The sequence below is a fragment of the Malus domestica genome, chromosome 11 (genome assembly GCF_042453785.1).
Source record: "Malus domestica chromosome 11, GDT2T_hap1".
Lineage (NCBI taxonomy): Eukaryota > Viridiplantae > Streptophyta > Magnoliopsida > Rosales > Rosaceae > Malus > Malus domestica.
In genome coordinates, this window is record NC_091671.1 from 10,331,662 (window position 1) to 10,349,887 (window position 18,226).

Below are 18,226 nucleotides of genomic sequence, written 5' to 3' on the forward strand. Positions count from 1 at the left end.
AGCTTCCCCATCCTCGTTTCTCTCCCCAAAACCATGGCCACCATGAAAACCTCCATAGTTGCCTGTCTTCCTGCCCACGTGTCCATTTAAATCTCCTCCTATAAATAACTTCTCCGTCTGAGCAATTCCTTGCACCAAGTCTCCAAGGTCTTCCCAAAATTTCTCCTTCGAACTCGTATCCAACCCTACTTGAGGTGCGTACGCACTAATCACATTGATAAGTTCTTGTCTTATTACAATCTTGATTGCCATGATTCTATCTCCTACCCTCTTGACATCTACAACATCTTGTGTCAAGGTCTTGTCCACGATGATGCCAACACCGTTTCTCGTTCTATTTGTGCCCGAATACCATAGTTTAAACCCTGAGTTTTCTAGATCCTTTGCCTTACGACCAACCCACTTAGTTTCTTGTAGGCACATAATATTTATCTTTCTCCTCACCATAACTTCTACTACTTCCATAGATTTTCCCGTCAAGGTTCCTATATTCCACGTTCCTAAACGCATTTTGCTCTCTTGAACTCTACCCTTCTGTCCTATCTTCTTCACCCTTCCCCGTCTAATAGGATCAAAGTACTTCTTTTGTGTGTCCCGTGTAAAGTTGATAGGAGCATATGCTCCCAAACAACTTTGAGTGGAGTCGTTCGAAAAGAAGTTTCTATAGCCCCCTTGCTCATTTAACACTGTATCCGGGTGCCGATGGAGATACAACGACCCTTGCTCACTTATCACTGTGCTCAGGCCACACAGCGCGCCACTTACGGGTGACGCCCTAGCTTTAGCGCGATTTCGTTCTGGATTCATTTTCATAAGGATTCGACGTGATCATGGAGTGCCGGCTGTCGACTACCTGACGCCCTCCCCCTCCTCCTTTATCCGGGCTTGGGACCGGCAATGTAAGATAAACTTACACGGCGGAGTTATTGAAGTGCAAGCCATTTTAATTAAATAAAATTGTTAGATTAGTTTTGGTTTGAAGAATCCATTACATTAGAACTCTCTAAATAAAATTGGGAAACTCAAGCCTAACCTGAGTTAGGATTGGTTGACTATCTAATCCGTCCCCGAATTTCTTAGACTGAGGCTAGACTGAGGCATAAGGTCATGAATAATACTTGACTATAACTTGGCCAATTAACAAAATATCTTATTTGTAATCGAAAATGTTATAATTATAAGCACAATATGTTGTGAAAAAGTCAAAAGTGTTTTTGAGAAAAATTCTTTCATAACCTTGAGTATGCAAGTATTATTCTAAAGTCATTGACTTATTGTTGCCGTTGGGCAAGAAAAGCTGCCTACTTATATGGACGGACTATTTATGAAAATCACAACTTTTGTGGAGCAAAAGATGGCTTCAGAGATCAAAATTGAAGTGATCCACAAGGAAACAATTAAACCACTCTCTCCAACTCCTGACCACCTTAAAAGCTTGAGCTTCTCTGTTTTTGATCAGTATCAGCCTGAAACTTATATCCCACTACTTTTTTTCTATCCCAACAACAATAACAGCGACAACGGCGGGGTCAAAAATAATGATCATCATTCTTTGTTTGCCGAAAGATCCAACCTTCTAAAGAAATCACTGTCTGAAGCCCTCACTCGATTCTACCCCTTCGCCGGAGAATTCAAATACAATGTTTCAATCAGCTGCAATGACCATGGGGCTGCATTTCTTGAAGCCCAAGTCAACTGTCCCGCATCGAAGATTTTGGAAAACCCCGATTTTGAGATCCTAAAACAGTTGCTTCCGACTGATTGTATGTCCACACAAGCAGAGACTGGATATCTTGTGCTAGTCCAGGCCAACTCATTTGAATGTGGCGGATTGGCAATCGGGGTCTGCATTTGCCATAAAGCCGCCGATGCTTTTACAGCGACCACATTCATCGAATGCTGGGCTGCACTTGCTCTTGGCTCGGCCAGTAGTACTACTGATCACCACGTACTGCTTCCTGAGGAATTTGGTATTGCAGCTTCTCTTTCCCCATCCCTTGATTCCTTCAACTCACCAGGAGCTCATGTGACAATTCGTACCGAGAAAAGCACAACGAGGAGGTTTGTGTTTGATGCTTCGAAAATTTCTGCTCTCAAGTCTAAGGCTGCTAGTACCGTGGTCCCAAACCCAACACGTGTTGAAGTAGTATCAGCACTCATTTGGAAAAGCCTAATCCAAGCATCAAGATCGAAGTTAAGTTTGACGAAGGCATTCACGTGGTTTGCAGCGCTGAACTTGCGCAAAAGATGGGGGCAGGCCATGACAGAAAATATACTGGGGAATTTCGTGTGGTACACGGCAGCATTGACGACAGCAGAGGGTGAAGTAGAACTCGAGAGCTTGGTTGGTAAATTGAGGAAAGCGGTTGAGGAGTATAAGGAAAAGCATCCAAATGGAGTCAGTGGTGAGGAAGTATTTCAAACCATCAAAGCGTCTGCGAGTCGTTCGTTGGGGGGAGTCGTAGAAATGTATGGTTGCACCAGCTGGTGCAGGCTTCCGTTGTATGAAACCAATTTCGGATGGGGAAAGCCGTCATGGGCGACTTCTGTACCTATCAATGGTTTATTTTGTCTGAGTGACACAAGAGATGGTGATGGCATAGAAGCAGCCTTGTCATTGAAAGAAGACGTCATGGCCATAATCGAAAGCAGCGAGGACCTGCTCCAGTATGCTTCTCTGAATCCGACTGTCATGTGATTATCATCATCATCATTCATCTTCATCGTTACTTCTTTTGATGTTGTGTGTGTTTCTTCCCCACCTTCTCGTTGTTGTGTTGTTTTTGAACAAGACTGTTGGTATATTTTCAAAAGAACAAGCAAATGTAACAAGTCGCAGGCAACCAGTTATCAATAAATTATTACATTTGATCCAGTTGGCAACTGAGAGAATAAGAAAGAGACAAGATATGGTGGTTAATTTTGATTTTGATTTATTTTGGTGAATGTGATTTACTTCACAAGATCTGTTGAGTAGTATGTCCAATATTCAAGTCACCATAGAAACTGAACTTTTTAAAGTGAACTTACACTATCTTTGGATGAGGGAGATAACTTGAAATTTAGATAAAAGTCAAAATTTATAAATTGACATGCATCAATTCTCTTGTTTGGATTCCTAAATATAGAAATTTAGAATTTCCACGTGGAAAAAAAACTTGAAATTTAGGACCTCTTATTCCTAGTTTAAATTCAATATAAATAGGTGTCATTTCCAAATTTTTACGATTGAGAGTTTAAAAATAACGAATTCCATATCCAATTTCATTGTTCTGTTAGTTTAATCAAATAAGAAAATTCACAAATTCTAGAAAATAAAACTCGTCATTTCAATTTTCATTATTTTATAATACTTTAGTAAACTTAATTTTCTTCATTCAAACATAATGTTAAGGAACTAAACGCTAGGAATTCTACCCTTACTAGAAGAGTTCCTACGATTAATTTCTCATTTGAATAAAAGAGTACAGTGGCAAACATAAATAGTCTTCTCGTCTTTTTTCCTGCACATCCGATTAAAGGAAAACTTCATATCTTCTCTCTTAAACAAAAGACAGTACATATCCTATCCACGGTCTTATTTTCCTCAATAGAATTATCATCTCATTTCTTTTCGTATTGAACGCCCAATCAATGTATAAGGACACATTAGTTGCTCTGCTAATTGCTTCAGAGAGAACGTTGTCGGTACTTTGCTATTGGAGCATTTCCACTAGTTGGTGAAGGGCAACGGCAATTAGAGGGTAAGGGCAATAAAATTGCGCTTACTTTTCACTCTAAACAGTAATTGTCTTTGTGCAAGTTCATTAGTTTGGGAGGAGGGAGAGTAATGGCAAAGACAATTACTATTCACAAATATTATTTTTAATTTTTAATTAATGTGGGCATTATAATTCCAATAAATAATTTCAAATACAAAGTTAAGTAACATACTCCTTCAAATTAAATTAATCACTATATATTAATTTAATTTCTCTTATGTAGACTCCATCATGTGTTCAATCATTTGAGAGTTCATTGAACGATGTCTAAATGTATTAGGATATAAGATTGATGTTTGTTTTGTAATTTGGTCTTTTGTTTACTTGGATCAATTTTTTTATCCTTTTAAAAAGTTTGAGAGCATGTTTTATGTACCTGATGAAACAAATAAATTTGAAATAGGTTTTCCAAAGTCTCTTTCCCAAGTGTAAATATAATTGTTTTAGCTTTTGTAATAGCCTCTACCTCAACTAATGATGGGAAGCTCCTTCTTGCGGCAAAAATGTGTAGATGCCCAACCTGCACATAATACATTGTCTCTTTGAACCCCGAGAAACAAGGCGCCTAAGTGGCACGAACAACTCCAATGCTGGAGAGAGAAGTGTGAAAAGATACCAAAAATAAAGGTTATTTTCGTAAGGTAAACTCCAGAGAATAAAAAGCAAATGATGTCATCTTCACATTTATTATTGTTTGTCTCATTGAAAAGTTTAAAAACATATTGTTCCAATATAAAATTAAGTATTAAAAGTATACCCTATGTGTAATCGTTTGTCTTTCATTTAAAATTTGAAATTAGTTCGACATAACCTTATATTATTCCTGTTATACCCTAACAAAATGAAAATCTCGATTAAAAAAAAATGGTTTCACGCGTGAAACCCTTCTGTCTTCTACTTCTACCTATCTCTCTTCTCTCTATCCCACTCTCCCTTCAATCCCTCTCTTCTCCGCTCCCTCCCTCTCCATCTAAGCTTTTTGTGTGAGCAGCAGTGCATATATTAGTATATTAAGATTAAGAATAGTATTTGGCTAAACAAGGAAAGATCACCTCATTATTATCAGATTTCTTGCCAGCTTCGATGAGAACAAAACCCTTGATGTGCTCAACAGCAAACGCAGAAACAATCTGTAGTTTGGCACCTAGTGATTGGAAGTCAACAAACATTTGCATCATACAGAAGGCTGAATGCCTCTCGCGTCCAACCAACTGCCCAAAACATTTGACGCGTAGGGGAAGAAGATGGAAGGGGAAGGGAGAGAGAGAGGATGGACGGGAGAGAGATGGGTAGGGGAGAGAGGGGATTGAGATGATTTGTTTGAGTGTAACAAGAATAATATTAAAGTTATTGATTAATCGACCGTCAAATTAATTTAAGAGTTTAAATAAAAAAGAACCTCATAAGCCCTCAAAATGAGAACCTTATATGAGCTTTGCTCGATCTAAGTTTAGCGGGAATTTGAACAATAACTAAAAAAACTGTTTTTGTCCACTATTAAAGCAAGAATAATGGTGAGTGTGCAACTTTTCGTTCCCATTTGGGCACTAAGTTTTCTTTCCTCTTCAAATTTTCGATTTTGATTTCCGTTTTCTCCCTCCCTCTCTTTTTTTTTTCCTTTTCTTAAATGTTGGATTGGATTTGTATTCCACGTTGGTGTTTGCCTCACTCATATGCAGGCAGCAGATTTCTATTTTCGAGTTTGAATATAACATTATTTTATGGCCCAATTGGATTATTAGTCCCATGAGGATATGGTAGTTGGAAGATAGTACATGTGGTAAAAAATTAAGATTTTTGTCCGTGTGGTGAAGTCTATTAGGATTTAAGCCCGTGTGAGCCTTATGTGCTAATAATTAACGGAGAGTTAACAAAATTTTCAATTTTGGGTTTAAATTCTAACAGACTTCATCACATGGCTTAAATCCTAATTTTTTTACTTCATGGACTATTTTTCAACTACTCTATCACCACCGGACTATTAATCTAATTAAACCTTATTTTATTTGTTTATCACAAATTGGTGATTCCGATGACTTTATTTGTTTATCACAAATTGGTGATTCCGATGACTTTTTGTAATTCATTCCTTACTAATTTAGTCACCATCACTTACCACTTGACAATCCATCACCCAGAGTCCCAGACAAAGACTAGAAAAGAAATGAAAGCGTTGAGCCAAGTTTGGAGTAGAGTTTGTGGCCGATGCTAAGTGCCTGCTTTGTTAAAACAGTGGGCCAATAATAATATGACCTTTTTTTGTTTGTTTTATTTGTTGAGGATAATAGTGCATAGCAACACATCATACATTTAAATCCTTGCAATAAAAAATATGTAGTGGGAAGCATCAGAGGCACAGTAAATACTTGGCTGCTACTTGTTGGCCGATTCACAGAACATTTGGTCTATGATTGAAACCGTTATAATTATAAACACAATGTTTTGTGAATCAATTAGAAAGAGTTTTTGAGGAAAACTTTCATTGAGTTGCCAAGTATTATTCTGAAGTCATCGACTCATTGTATGGTAACCGTGCCTACTTATATGGACCAACTTTTTATGAAAATCACAACTTGTGTGGAGCAAAAGATGGCTTCAGAGATCAAGGTTGAAGTGATCCACAAGGAAACAATTAAACCATTCTATCCAACTCCTGACCACCTAAGAAGCTTGAGCCTCTCTGTTTTTGATCAGTATCAACCTGAAGTTTATATCCCACTACTTATCTTCTATCCCAACAACAATAACAGCGACAACAGCCAGGTCAAAAACAGTGATCATCGTTCATTGTTTGCCGAAAGGTCCATCCTTCTAAAGAAATCACTGTCTGAAGCCCTCACTCGATTCTACCCCTTCGCCGGAGAATTCAAATACAATGTTTCAATCAATTGCAATGACCATGGGGCTGCATTTCTTGAAGCCCAAGTCAACTGTCCTGTATCGAAGATTTTGAAAAACCCCGATTTTGAGATCCTAAAACAGTTGCTTCCAACTGATTGTATGTCCACGCAAGCTGAGACAGGATATCTTGTGCTAGTCCAGGCCAACTTATTTGAATGTGGAGGATTGGCAATCGGGATCAGCATTTACCATAAAGCCGCCGATGCTTTTACAACCACCACATTCATCAAATGTTGGGCTGCACTTGCTTTTGGCTCGGCCAGTAGTACTACTGATCACCACGTATTGCTTCCCGAGGAATTCGGTGTTGCAGCTTCTCTTGCACCATCCCATGATTCCTTCGACTCACCAGGAGCTCCTGTGACATTTTCTACGGAGAAACTCACAACGAGGAGGTTTGTGTTTGATGCTTCGAAAATTTCTGCTCTCAAGTTTAAGGCTGCTAGCGCCACGGTGCCAAACCCAACGCGTGTTGAAGTAGTATCGGCAGTCATTTGGAAAAGCCTAATACAAGCATCAAGATCGAAGTTTGGTTTTATGAAGCCATCCACATGGTGTGCAATGTTGAACTTGCGCAAACGATCGGGGCAGGCCGTGACAGAAAACATACAGGGGAATTTCGTGTGGTTCGCTGCAGCATTGACGACGGAAGAGCAGAGCGAAGTAGAGCTCGAGAGCTTAGTTGGTAAACTCAGGAAAGGGATTGCGGAATATAAGGAAAAGCATCCAAATGGAGTCAGTGGTGAGGAAGTATTTCAAACCATCAAAGCGTTTGTGAGCCTTTTCTTGAGAGGAGACTTAGAAATCTATACTTGCAGCAGCTGGTGCAGGTTTCCGTTGTATGAAACCAATTTCGGATGGGGAAAGCCGACATGGGTGACTTCTCAACCATTCAATGATTTATTTTTTTTGACTGATACGAGAGATGGTGATGGCATAGAATTGTCCTTGTCACTGAAAGAAGACGTCATGACCATATTCGAAAGCAGCGAGGACCTGCTCACGTATGCTTCTCTGAATCCGACTGTCATTTGATTGTTATCATCATCGATCATTCACCATCATCATTAATTCGTTTTGATGCTTGTACCTTTTGTGTGTGTGTGTGTTTTTTTACCTACTGTTGTTGTGTTGTTGATGTAGGACAAAAATTAGACTATTTCACATGCAATAAAATTAAAAGAAGGCATTGATGTAGGGCACAAATTAGATAATTTCACACACAATAAAATTAAAAGAAAAATGGCGATCAATCGAGAAAAGTGGTTGAAGAATTGGTAAATCACGTGTCAATAGATTATTTGTTGGAGCCATAACCCGGAAGTGTATGTTTTGGATTTTTCATATTGTCCGAATTGATGCAACTTTGATTTGACATATCTGTTTTAGTTTGACATGTCAAGTTTAAGGCAAAAATGATGTATTCAACTTCCAAAACAGCATTTTAATGTTTGTAATTAAAATTAGACTTCTGGCTTTCCTCCCAATTAATGTAATTTGTTTTCGTTTTAATTACCTAAGCCTTTTGAGATGCCCAAGGGTTGTAATACGTTTATTTAAACCATTTGACTTCTCATTTGTAACAATCTTTCTTCAATTATCATTTAATAAAAAACAACCTTTGGATTTCCAACCAAAAACTGGTGGATTCTAGATTACCGGTTCTTCAAGGATTTACACTTGTAACCCTTCTACGCTTGTACAGACACAGTTGTTTTTGAACAAAACTGTTGGTATACTTTCAAAAGAACAAGCAAATGTAACAAGTCGCAGGCAACCAGACTTATCAAGCCACTTCGAACTTTGACAGAACAACTTCCTCCCTTCCGACAAACTAATCCAAGCCCGAGGATGCACGACATCCTCTTGATGCAGTCTCCTCAAAGAAAGTATTTCGCCTTGAGAACCGTAGCCCGAAAATCCTCCAGATTATTCCATAAGCTGGATCATTGCCCCGATAGTTGTGCATGGTTAAACTCCTCCAAATCCCAGAAGCCCATAGTGGCTTAGGATCACCGAACGTTAAGAGGTCACGAAGAGCAGCCAACAAACTAATTTACATCTGCCTCATTCATTGTGTGATAACTAAGAGTCCATTTGATAACCATTCAAATTTCTCAGTAGTCTGTAATGTTAAGTGCCCAAGCACCTTGTGGTTAAGTGCGTGAGCAATAAATCGTCATGGTTACGGGTTCGAGTGCTGGTATTTGAAGAGAAAGATGATGATGGCCTAACCCGAAACAATTTGAACATAGCCCCTCACACGTTAAATTTGCATGACCAAATTTGATTTTGTCACAAAGTAGAGCTCATGGGATGAAAGAATGAAGTGATAACTCTCAAAAAATGTGTGCGGAAAACAAAATATTAAAAAAATATATACATTTATATAAAAATTAAAATAATTAAACCCAAAAAGTGGAGCAACAAAAAAATTATATTTATATATAAATTAAAGGATTATAAAGATCAAATAAACCAAATTTACAAATCAAATAATATATCACCAATAAAAAATAAACATATTAATCAATATTTAATAATTTAATTATCAACAATCATATTATTTAGTTTACAAAATTAAATTAAAAAAATTTAATCTCTCGACATTACTGAAAATTAAGATAATTAAACTCAAAAGTGGAGCAGTTGCTCCACGTTGCTGAAACTGCAAAATAAACCGCAGTGGTGGCTTCGTGCCTCTCCACCCGTCCCTTTTATCCAAAAGTGCTTTTTGAAGTCTATAATACAAGTGATATTAAAAAGCACCCGTTGATAAATTTTTCTGTCCGTCCGTAATACAAGTGATATTACGTATTATTGTATAAATTGTGAGAAATTTTACCTTTTGTTTTAATTTTTTCGCACAAAAACCTCAACACGTGATGTATCATTTCTTGTCTGTACACATTGAAAAATCTCTTTCACCATTGTAAGCAGCAAAGGGAGTTGACACCAAAGCACAGCAGCAGGAGACAAAACAAAAAGAACACGGCAAGGAGGAAGGCGAGAGGTCACGGCAATAAAAAGGAGAAGGAGAAAACCAGAAAAACAGCAGCAGGGAGACACACGGCAAAGAATGAATCAGAGAAGAAGAAACTTCAAAGACTCTTTGGGTATAAATTCGTTGTTTTAACTCCTTGGTTATTATTTTTTGTTGCTTCTCTTCACATTGCAGGAAAGAAAAAGAAGAAGCAAAGAAACACTTAAGCTTCTTCAATCTTCCTCTTTCCCCATGCAAGAAAAACGGAGGGACCGATGCGATGCCCCATGGCAGCCATTAGCAAAGGAGAAAATAGGAAGAGGAAAAAATCTCTCTTCCTTCCTCCTCAATCTTGCCGACAACGGGTAAAGCAACCCACCCCTCTGATAGGGGGGCGTTGCTTTGAAAACCCAGCCACCATCGAAAGATGCTCTGCTATCTCCCTCCTCCTTGCTCGGAGCCTCAACCCAGGACTCCTGCAGTCTGCGGCACCACCCTTTCTTCCACCGACAATACCAAAACGGGGTGGCCATCAATGGAGCTCTCTGTATCGAATCCCAAAAATCCTATCTTCCTTTCCAAAAAGGGGATCTCTGCAAATCCCAAAAAGATGACGCTGACTCCCTTCCTCTGGCCAAGCAGCGCCGATTCCCTGATGGCAGGCAGACCCGCCGCCCCATTTTCCGGGCAAAGAAGCTCTCTTGATGGACGGTTTGACCGGCCAGAGGTCCTCTCTCTGCAGGATATGATACCTTCACCATAACCGCCGCACCTCTCCCCGGAAGTTGGCGAAAGCCGTGGCCTCCAAGAAACGTGCAAAGCAGAAGCAACCCCGACTCACCATCTTCCTCCAGTCCGTACCCCCATGGCCAAACAAATGGACATTTCGCCAGCGATGAAGAATCGGATACTCAAGTTCTCAGGTTAATCCCACAACGGCAAAACTCAGGTCATTAACTTCCATGAACTTTTCGTAAGTGTTAAATCCCGCAAAGTATTTGGGTACAAAACTCATGCAGTTCTTGGATGCCAAATTCGTCTCAAACTCAGTTTCGTCTCTTCTTACAGCTACTGATCACAGTAAACAATCCAACGAAAACATGAGAGATCCCCGTCGTGATTTGCAAGTCCGCAAAATGAAGGAAGTGAAAAATAGCAATGGTGCTCTAGCACCTGGTAAAGTCGGCGAGCTATTAAGTGACTTTGCATGCATTGCTCACTAGTTTGTGCCAAAGGAAAGCAGAGTAGATGAAGGAAAGTGTGGACAAAAAGTAAGTTACAAGAGTGGGAAAAACACACCCCATGTCATTCACGTGGGTCATTCACTTATTGAAAATCTAGAACTACGCTGGTTTGATTCTGTCAATGATACGTAGACAATCTAGTTTCACATTCTAGATGCAACTGCAAAATCAAAATACTAAATCGAATCTCTGGTTAATTTAAGGGTGTTTTAGATTTTGGCCCTTACAACTCATTATTTCTAAATAAAAACTCATTTATCTTTAAAGATTCAGTTTAAGCCCAAATTTAAAATTTGCAAACATATGGGAACACTATTGACCTATTAATACAATTTATTTACACCCCTGCCACTCATACTTTTTGGTCCCTTTTCCAAATTCCTAAATTTATGCCAAATTAAAAGTAGTAGAAAAAGTGAAATAAAATGTAAAAAGTGTTTGCATTAACCGTATCCATGTCAAACTAGAAAAGTAGTTTTTTTTTTCGTGATATATTTTGCAGCAATTTTATCCATATTAATTGGTAGGTAAATTAGTTTGTTCCATTTATTTTTAAAAAAAAATACTACACCTATATTATATATTTTGAATCAAATAACATTCCTCTAACTTGTAGGTAAATTATTTTCTATGTATTGTTATATATGTTAGACACGTTTTGCTGTTGTATAAGCATGAGTGGAACATAATATTGTTGATTTTATACATCAAATTGCATTTCTTTTGTTATAGGTAAATTATTTTCCATGTACAAGTACTTATGTTAGGCACGTTTTGTTGTTGGTACATATAATATTTTGTATCATTGTAAAGAAAGATATTACATTACACCCATGGTACAATTGTTGTAGGTAAATTATTGGAAATTAATTTGTAGTTAGGTAATGAACATTTTGCATCATTGGAAATGAACATTTCAAATAGTAGGTAGGTAAATTAATTTGTTCTAATTATATATAAAAAAATTACACTACACCTAGTTATATTTAATTTTTCTAATTATTAAAAAAATTTATACTACACCCAACCAAATAACATTTCTCTAACTTGTAGGTAAATTATTTTCCATGTATTGTTAGATATGTTAGGCACGTTTTATAGTTGTATAAACATGGGTGTAACATAGTATTTTTAATACTATGCATCGAACTACATTTCTTCTTAATATAGGTAAATTATTTTCCATGTATTAGTACATATGTTAGGCACGTTTTGTTGTTGGTATAAACATTATTTTGTATCATTGTAAAAAATAGATATTATATTACACCCATGGTATAATTGTTGTAGGTAAATTAATGTGCATGTAGATAATGAAATACAATGTTCTAATATATTAATAAAAAGAAGGACAAATTCAAAAGTATTCAAGAGTAGGGTGAAAAAAAACTGAATCGAATAGTTTTATGAAAATTCTAAGCCTTTCTAAAAAATTAATATGCAATAAATTTTTAACATTAATGTGTTTTTTTTTTCTTGTTGCAAAATCATTTCCTCTCTCCTTACAATTAATTGTCTACATCAAATATGTAATAGGGGTATTTTAGGCATGTGAAAATGTAAAATGTGTGAAATAATATGAAATTAATGAATTTGCTTATGTGGATCCTAGTCATTGGGTTTTCTTTGAGTAAAAAAATTATGTAGGGTTTTATATGAAGAAAATTGAGTTTGAAGGGCTAAAGTCATATTTTCAGTTAATTTAACCAAGTTCACCACAAAACTGAAATCAAATCCCTAGTTCATTCATTCAACCAAATTCACCCCAAATCCAAAACCAAATCCTTGGTTCATTCAACCAAATTCACCACAAATCCAAAACCGAATCCCTGGTTCATTTAACTAAGTTCACCACAAAACTAAAATCAAATCCCTAGTTCATTCAACCAAATTCACCCCAAATCCAAAACCGAATCCTTGGTTCATTCAACCAAATTCACCACAAATCCAAAATCGAATCCCTGGTTCATTCAACCAAGTTCACCACAAAACTAAAATCGAATCCCTAGTTCATTCAACCAAATTCACCACAAATCCAAAACCGAATCCATGGTTCATTCAACCAAGTTCACCACAAAACTAAAATCGAATCCCTAGTTTATTCAACCAAATTCACCACAAATCCAAAATTGAATCCCTGATTCATTCAACCAAATTCACCACAAATCCAAATTAAAATCTTTGTTCATTCAACCAAATTCACCCAAATAAATCAAACACAAATCCTTTTTAGTAGGTCATTCACTCACTAAAAATCCCCAAACCAAATCAAAGGAACTACGAGTAACTTGATCTAGGTTCAGTCACAAAATCAAATAAGCACACCAATCCCTAAAATTCATATTTTTTCAAGTTAGAATCAAAGAGTATTCCTTTCCAAAGGAAGGGTTGTAATTAATAGACGTCTAGTCTAAAATGGAATAAACTCTCCTCGGAAAAATGGACGATGATACAATTGTGTCAAGTAAATTATTTGTTCTCGTAACAACTTTTGGTCAACAAACTCATTCAAAATATATCTTCATAAAATTTGGGCAGCGAGGTTTATGATTTCCACGTTTAGTCCAGTGTCGTGGATTAGTCTGCGTAAAACAGATTGGACATGAATTCTTTCATCTGGCTGACTCCAAAGGGCTTGAAGGACTTCCAGAGGAAAAACAGGTGCAGGCTGCGCAATCAACCGGTGGTCACGAAACTCATTCCGTTCAAACTAGAAACAAAGGACAGACAGACTAAATCTGATACATTTAAAAGTATTTCTTCAAGGAGTTCATAAATAGGAGAATATTGTATCATCAGGTAAAATGTGCAGCTTTACTCTTAAATTTTCCAAATTTCTTTACTGTTTCGTTGAAGTCTTAATTGTTCTTATGCTAGTCAATGGACTCATACTTAATTTAATGTAAGCAATCTCTATTTGCATCAGGAAGAAGATTGTTCATCTGATAGAATTTTAAGAAAACGGAGCTTTTGGAGAGACTGTTAGGATTTAAGTTTGGAGTTGATTTCATGTTGGAAAGCCTTTGAATTTCTGAAAATTTTAAACTTTGTTCTTTGTTGTAATGTAGGTCTGAGATTAGAACCAGCTCATAGGCTAGATGTTTGACATCTGTCATAGCAGATGGCTGTTTTACATTTATATGGACATGGTAATGCAGACTAAATTTGGAGATTAAATTGTCAAACTAAATGACATGTCATCAATAAGAATAAACATGTTTATCAACGTATAAGTAATAAATCAATCAACTTCTATGTCCTTTAGTTTTCAAAATTTAATCTCTCTAGCATTATGAATAATAGTGAGCGTGTGACTTTTCATTCTCATACGGGCAGTAAGTTTTCTCTGTTTCCTCTTCAGACTTTACGATTTTGTTTTCCGTTTTCTACCTCCCTCCCTCTTCCTTTTTCTAGGGGTCACTTTTATTTTAAATTTGCTATTTTTGTGTACGTCTATTCTGATCGTTTTAATGAATATCATACTTTTTATATATAAAAAAAATGATATATGCATATAATTACTAGCACGACCTATCAAATTTAATAATGCATGATTATTGACAACTCGTTTTTTCATATAATAAATATTTATATTTTTTTATTAAAAATAAAAACGGTTCGATTTTTGTAGACCAAAGCAAATACTACAATAACCATAACCGAACCCAAAATCAAAAAATTTATTTGACGATTATTCATAACCGTAAAATATCAAAAGATTAATTTCCGAGACCGAACCGTTCGGATCGGTTCCATCACCCCAAACAAAGACTAGAAAAGAAAAGCTTTGAGCCAAAGTTGGCAGTAGAGTTGGTGGCCGATGTTAAGTGCTGCTTTGTTAACACAGTGGGCCAATAATAATATAAGACTTATTTGTTTTATTGGTTTAGGATATTAAATAATAGTGCATAGGAACATAGCATGCAACGTCCAGATTCAGATTATGCAATTGGGTTTAAAAGAACATATCACTCATCATACTCATTAGACCTATAAACGGGTCGGGTTTATTGGGTTTGGGTCGGGTTGAACCCGACCCGTTAAGTTAACGGATCATCCGAACCCAACCCGTTAAGCTAACGGGTCACCCGAACCCGACCCGTTAAGCTAACGGGTCACCTGTTTCACCCGTTATCATCCGTTAACAATTATTATTATTATTATTTTTGCATAAAGTTTATTTTTTATTATTAAGACTTTACTAAAATTACTAAAATATCCTCAACTAACGGGTGCTAACGGGTGTTAACGGGTCTAACGGATTGACCCTAAGTGACCCGTTATTTAACGGGTTGTTAACGGGTTCACCCGTTAGCGACCCGACCCGTTAAGTATCCACCCAAATACAAATATTAACTGGTTAGGTCGGATCGGGTTAACGGGTTGGGTCCAAAATGCCAGGCCTAATACTCATCCCACTTCATATTATATAAAATACGTATACGTTTTGGGACGGCAAGATTCCAGGTTTTCTGTGGAGGTTGATATGTGGAATTGAAGTTTGAGTTGAGACTGATAGTGATTTATCAAATTGAATTTTAACTGGTGTTGATGCTGTTTGATTTGATGTTTGATAAATAAAATTGGGCAACCTGAGCTAACCCGAGTCAACTTGAAAACGATTGAAACACGAGCGCAAATGAATCTACAGGAACCCGAATGTGAGTCCGATTATAGGTTGCGTTAGGGACCTAGGGTTAGTTGCCCCTCCAATCCACCCCCGAATTGCCTAGCGTGGGATATAAGGTCATGAATAATACTTAGCTGCTACTCTTGGCCACTTTACATAACTTCTTGTTTATGGTCGAAACCGTTGTAAACATAAGTACAATTTTTTGTAAATCAGTCAGAAAGTGTTTACGAGGAAAACTTCCTTTAAAACCTTGAGTAGCCAAGAATTATTGACTCATTGTGTGGTAGGTAACCCTGCCTACTTATATGGACCAACTCTTTATGAAAATCCTAACTTGTGTGGAGCAAAAGATGGCTTCGGAGATCAAGATTGAAGTGATCCACAAGGAAACAATTAAACCACTCTCTCCAACTCCTGACCACCTTAAAAGCTTGAGCCTCTCTGTTTTTGATCAGTATCAACCTGAAATTTATATCCCACTACTTTTCTTCTATCCCAACAAAAATAACAGCGACGACGGCCAGGTCAAAAATATCGATCATCCTTCTTTGTTTGCCGAAAGATCCAACCTACTAAAGAAATCACTGTCTGAAGCCCTCACTCGATTCTACCCCTTCGCCGGAGAATTTAAATATAATGTTTCAATCAGCTGCAGTGACCGTGGGGCTGCATTTCTTGAAGCCCAAGTGAACTGTCCCGTATCGAGGATTTTGGAAAACCCCGATTTTGAGATCCTAAAACGGTTGCTTCCAACTGATTGTATGTCCACACAAGCTGAGACAGGATATCTTGTGCTAGTCCAGGCCAACTTATTTGAATGTGGCGGATTGGCAATCGGGGTCAGCATTCACCATAAAGCTGCCGATGCTTTTACAGCCGCCACATTCATCAAATGTTGGGCTGCACTCGCTCTTGGCTCGGCCAGTAGTACTACTCACCACGTACTGCTTCCCGAGGAATTCGGTGTTGCAGCTTCTCTTGCCCCATCCCTTGATTCCTTGGACTCACTAGGAGCTCCTGTGACATTTTCTACGGAGAGACACGCGACGAGGAGATTTGTGTTTGATGCTTCGAAAATTTCTGCTCTCAAGTCCAAGGCTGCTAGCGCCACGGTGCCAAACCCAACACGTGTTGAAGTAGCATCGGCAGTCATTTGGAAAAACCTAATACAAGCATCAAGATCGAAGTTTGGTCTTATGAAGCCATCCATGTGGTGTGCAACCGTGAACATGCGCAAAAGATGGGGGCAGGCTGTGACAGAAAACATACGGGGGAATTTCGTGTGGTACGCTGCAGCATTGATCACAGCAGAGAGCGAAGTAGAACTCGAGAGCTTGGTTGGTAAACTCAGGAAGGGGATTGAGGAATATAAGGAAAAGCATCCAAATGGAGTCAGTGGTGAGGAAGTATGTCAAACCGTCAAAAGGTCTGCGGGTCTTTTGTTGAGCGGAGATATAGAAATGTATACTTGCAGCAGCTGGTGCAGGTTTCCGTTGTATGAAACCAATTTCGGATGGGGAAAGCCATCATGGGCAACGTCTCAACCATCCAATGGTTTAATTTGTTTGAGTGACACGAGAGATGGTGATGGCGTAGAAGCGTCCTTGTCATTGAAAGAAGACGTCATGGCCAAAATCGAAAGCAGCGACGACCTGCTCTCGTATGCTTCTATGAATCCGACCGTCGTTTGATTAGTATCATCATCATCTTTAATTCGTTTTGATGCTTGCATACCTTGTGTGTGTGTGTGCGCGTGTGTTTTTTTTCTCCCACCTTGTTGTGTTGTTTTTGAACAAAAGTGTTGGCATATTTTCCAAAGAACAAGCAAATGTAACGAGTCGCAGGCAACCAGATTTGTCAAGCCACTTCGAACCTTGACGCGACAACTTCCTCCCAACAAACTAAACAAGCCCAAGGATGGACGGTATCCTCCGGACGCAGTCTCCTTGACGAAAGTATTTCGCCTGGAGAACCCTAGCCCGAAAATCCTCCGGGTTATTCCATAACCAGGCACATCGCTCCGATGGTAGTGCTTCGTTAAACTCCTCCAAATCCCAGAATCCCATATCGTAGGTTAGGATCACTGGACGTTAAGAGGTCACACAAAGCTGCCAACAAACCAATTACATCTCTTTCACTCATTGCGTGATAACTAAGAGCCCGTTTGATAATCATTTCAATTTCTAGTTTCAGAAAAATATAAAAACTGAGTACCAAAATCAAGTTGAATTTTAAAAACTCAAAATATTAAAAACTGAAAACAAAATGATCATCAAACGGCTCTAAATATCTCTAGCCAAACAAACAAACTTATATGAACTTTGTGTTTGTTTTAGAATTACTTGACTCCGTAATCAGTCATAAGAAAAATAATCCAAAGATTGTCTCTTTAACTTTTCAACGAAGGCCACACTAAACATTTCAGTATATAAAGGGAAAAAATTTCCGCTGTTTTTTGTTTCTATAAATTCCTGTTTATTTTCGCTTTTAATTCTCCTTTGATCTTTTTTTTTTTGAAAAAAATAATTCGCCGCTAATTTTATTCAATTCGAAGACCAAAAAGAAACAGGGGGTGCGCCGGTGATAAAAGCGTGCAAAACTCACTTCCCTATATAAAAGCACCAAGGAGATGCTCAAAACTTCTAACAATGCTTCAAACAATGGTTGAAATTTAACACAACACTTTTGTCCATACAAGCACTTT

The 18,226-nt window shown here is 37.8% G+C and overlaps 3 protein-coding genes and 1 long non-coding RNA gene across 5 annotated transcripts; all 4 read left to right on the plus strand.

Moving 5' to 3' along the window:
* Positions 1 to 1,297: 1,297 nt before the first annotated feature.
* LOC139189706 (stemmadenine O-acetyltransferase-like) lies at positions 1,298 to 2,875 on the plus strand. Its single transcript, XM_070808838.1, has one exon. It carries the CDS (start codon positions 1,310 to 1,312, stop codon positions 2,696 to 2,698), a length of 1,389 nt encoding a protein of 462 aa, XP_070664939.1. The 5' UTR covers positions 1,298 to 1,309; the 3' UTR covers positions 2,699 to 2,875.
* Positions 2,876 to 6,256: 3,381 nt separating this feature from the next.
* On the plus strand, positions 6,257 to 7,868 carry LOC108174530 (stemmadenine O-acetyltransferase-like). Its single transcript, XM_017335596.3, has one exon. It carries the CDS (start codon positions 6,285 to 6,287, stop codon positions 7,695 to 7,697), a length of 1,413 nt encoding a protein of 470 aa, XP_017191085.2. The 5' UTR covers positions 6,257 to 6,284; the 3' UTR covers positions 7,698 to 7,868.
* A 1,614-nt stretch (positions 7,869 to 9,482) lies between these two features.
* LOC139189100 (uncharacterized) lies at positions 9,483 to 13,799 on the plus strand. 2 transcript variants are annotated; one of them, XR_011572613.1, is made up of 3 exons: positions 9,490 to 10,618; positions 10,714 to 10,916; positions 13,428 to 13,799. It is a non-coding gene; the product is annotated as an uncharacterized lncRNA (long non-coding RNA). The 2 variants fall into 2 exon arrangements; XR_011572612.1 differs by having other exon boundaries at positions 9,483 to 10,916.
* A 2,015-nt stretch (positions 13,800 to 15,814) lies between these two features.
* LOC103447769 (stemmadenine O-acetyltransferase-like) lies at positions 15,815 to 17,435 on the plus strand. Its single transcript, XM_008386974.4, has one exon. It carries the CDS (start codon positions 15,828 to 15,830, stop codon positions 17,211 to 17,213), a length of 1,386 nt encoding a protein of 461 aa, XP_008385196.3. The 5' UTR covers positions 15,815 to 15,827; the 3' UTR covers positions 17,214 to 17,435.
* Positions 17,436 to 18,226: the final 791 nt, after the last annotated feature.

What these genes read in the sequence shown, in the direction of transcription:
- LOC103447769 (XM_008386974.4), top strand. Translation starts at nt 15,828, where the DNA reads ATGGACCAACTCTTTATGAAAATCCTAACTTGTGTGGAGCAAAAGATG.
- LOC108174530 (XM_017335596.3), top strand. Translation starts at nt 6,285, where the DNA reads ATGGTAACCGTGCCTACTTATATGGACCAACTTTTTATGAAAATCACA.
- LOC139189706 (XM_070808838.1), top strand. Translation starts at nt 1,310, where the DNA reads ATGGACGGACTATTTATGAAAATCACAACTTTTGTGGAGCAAAAGATG.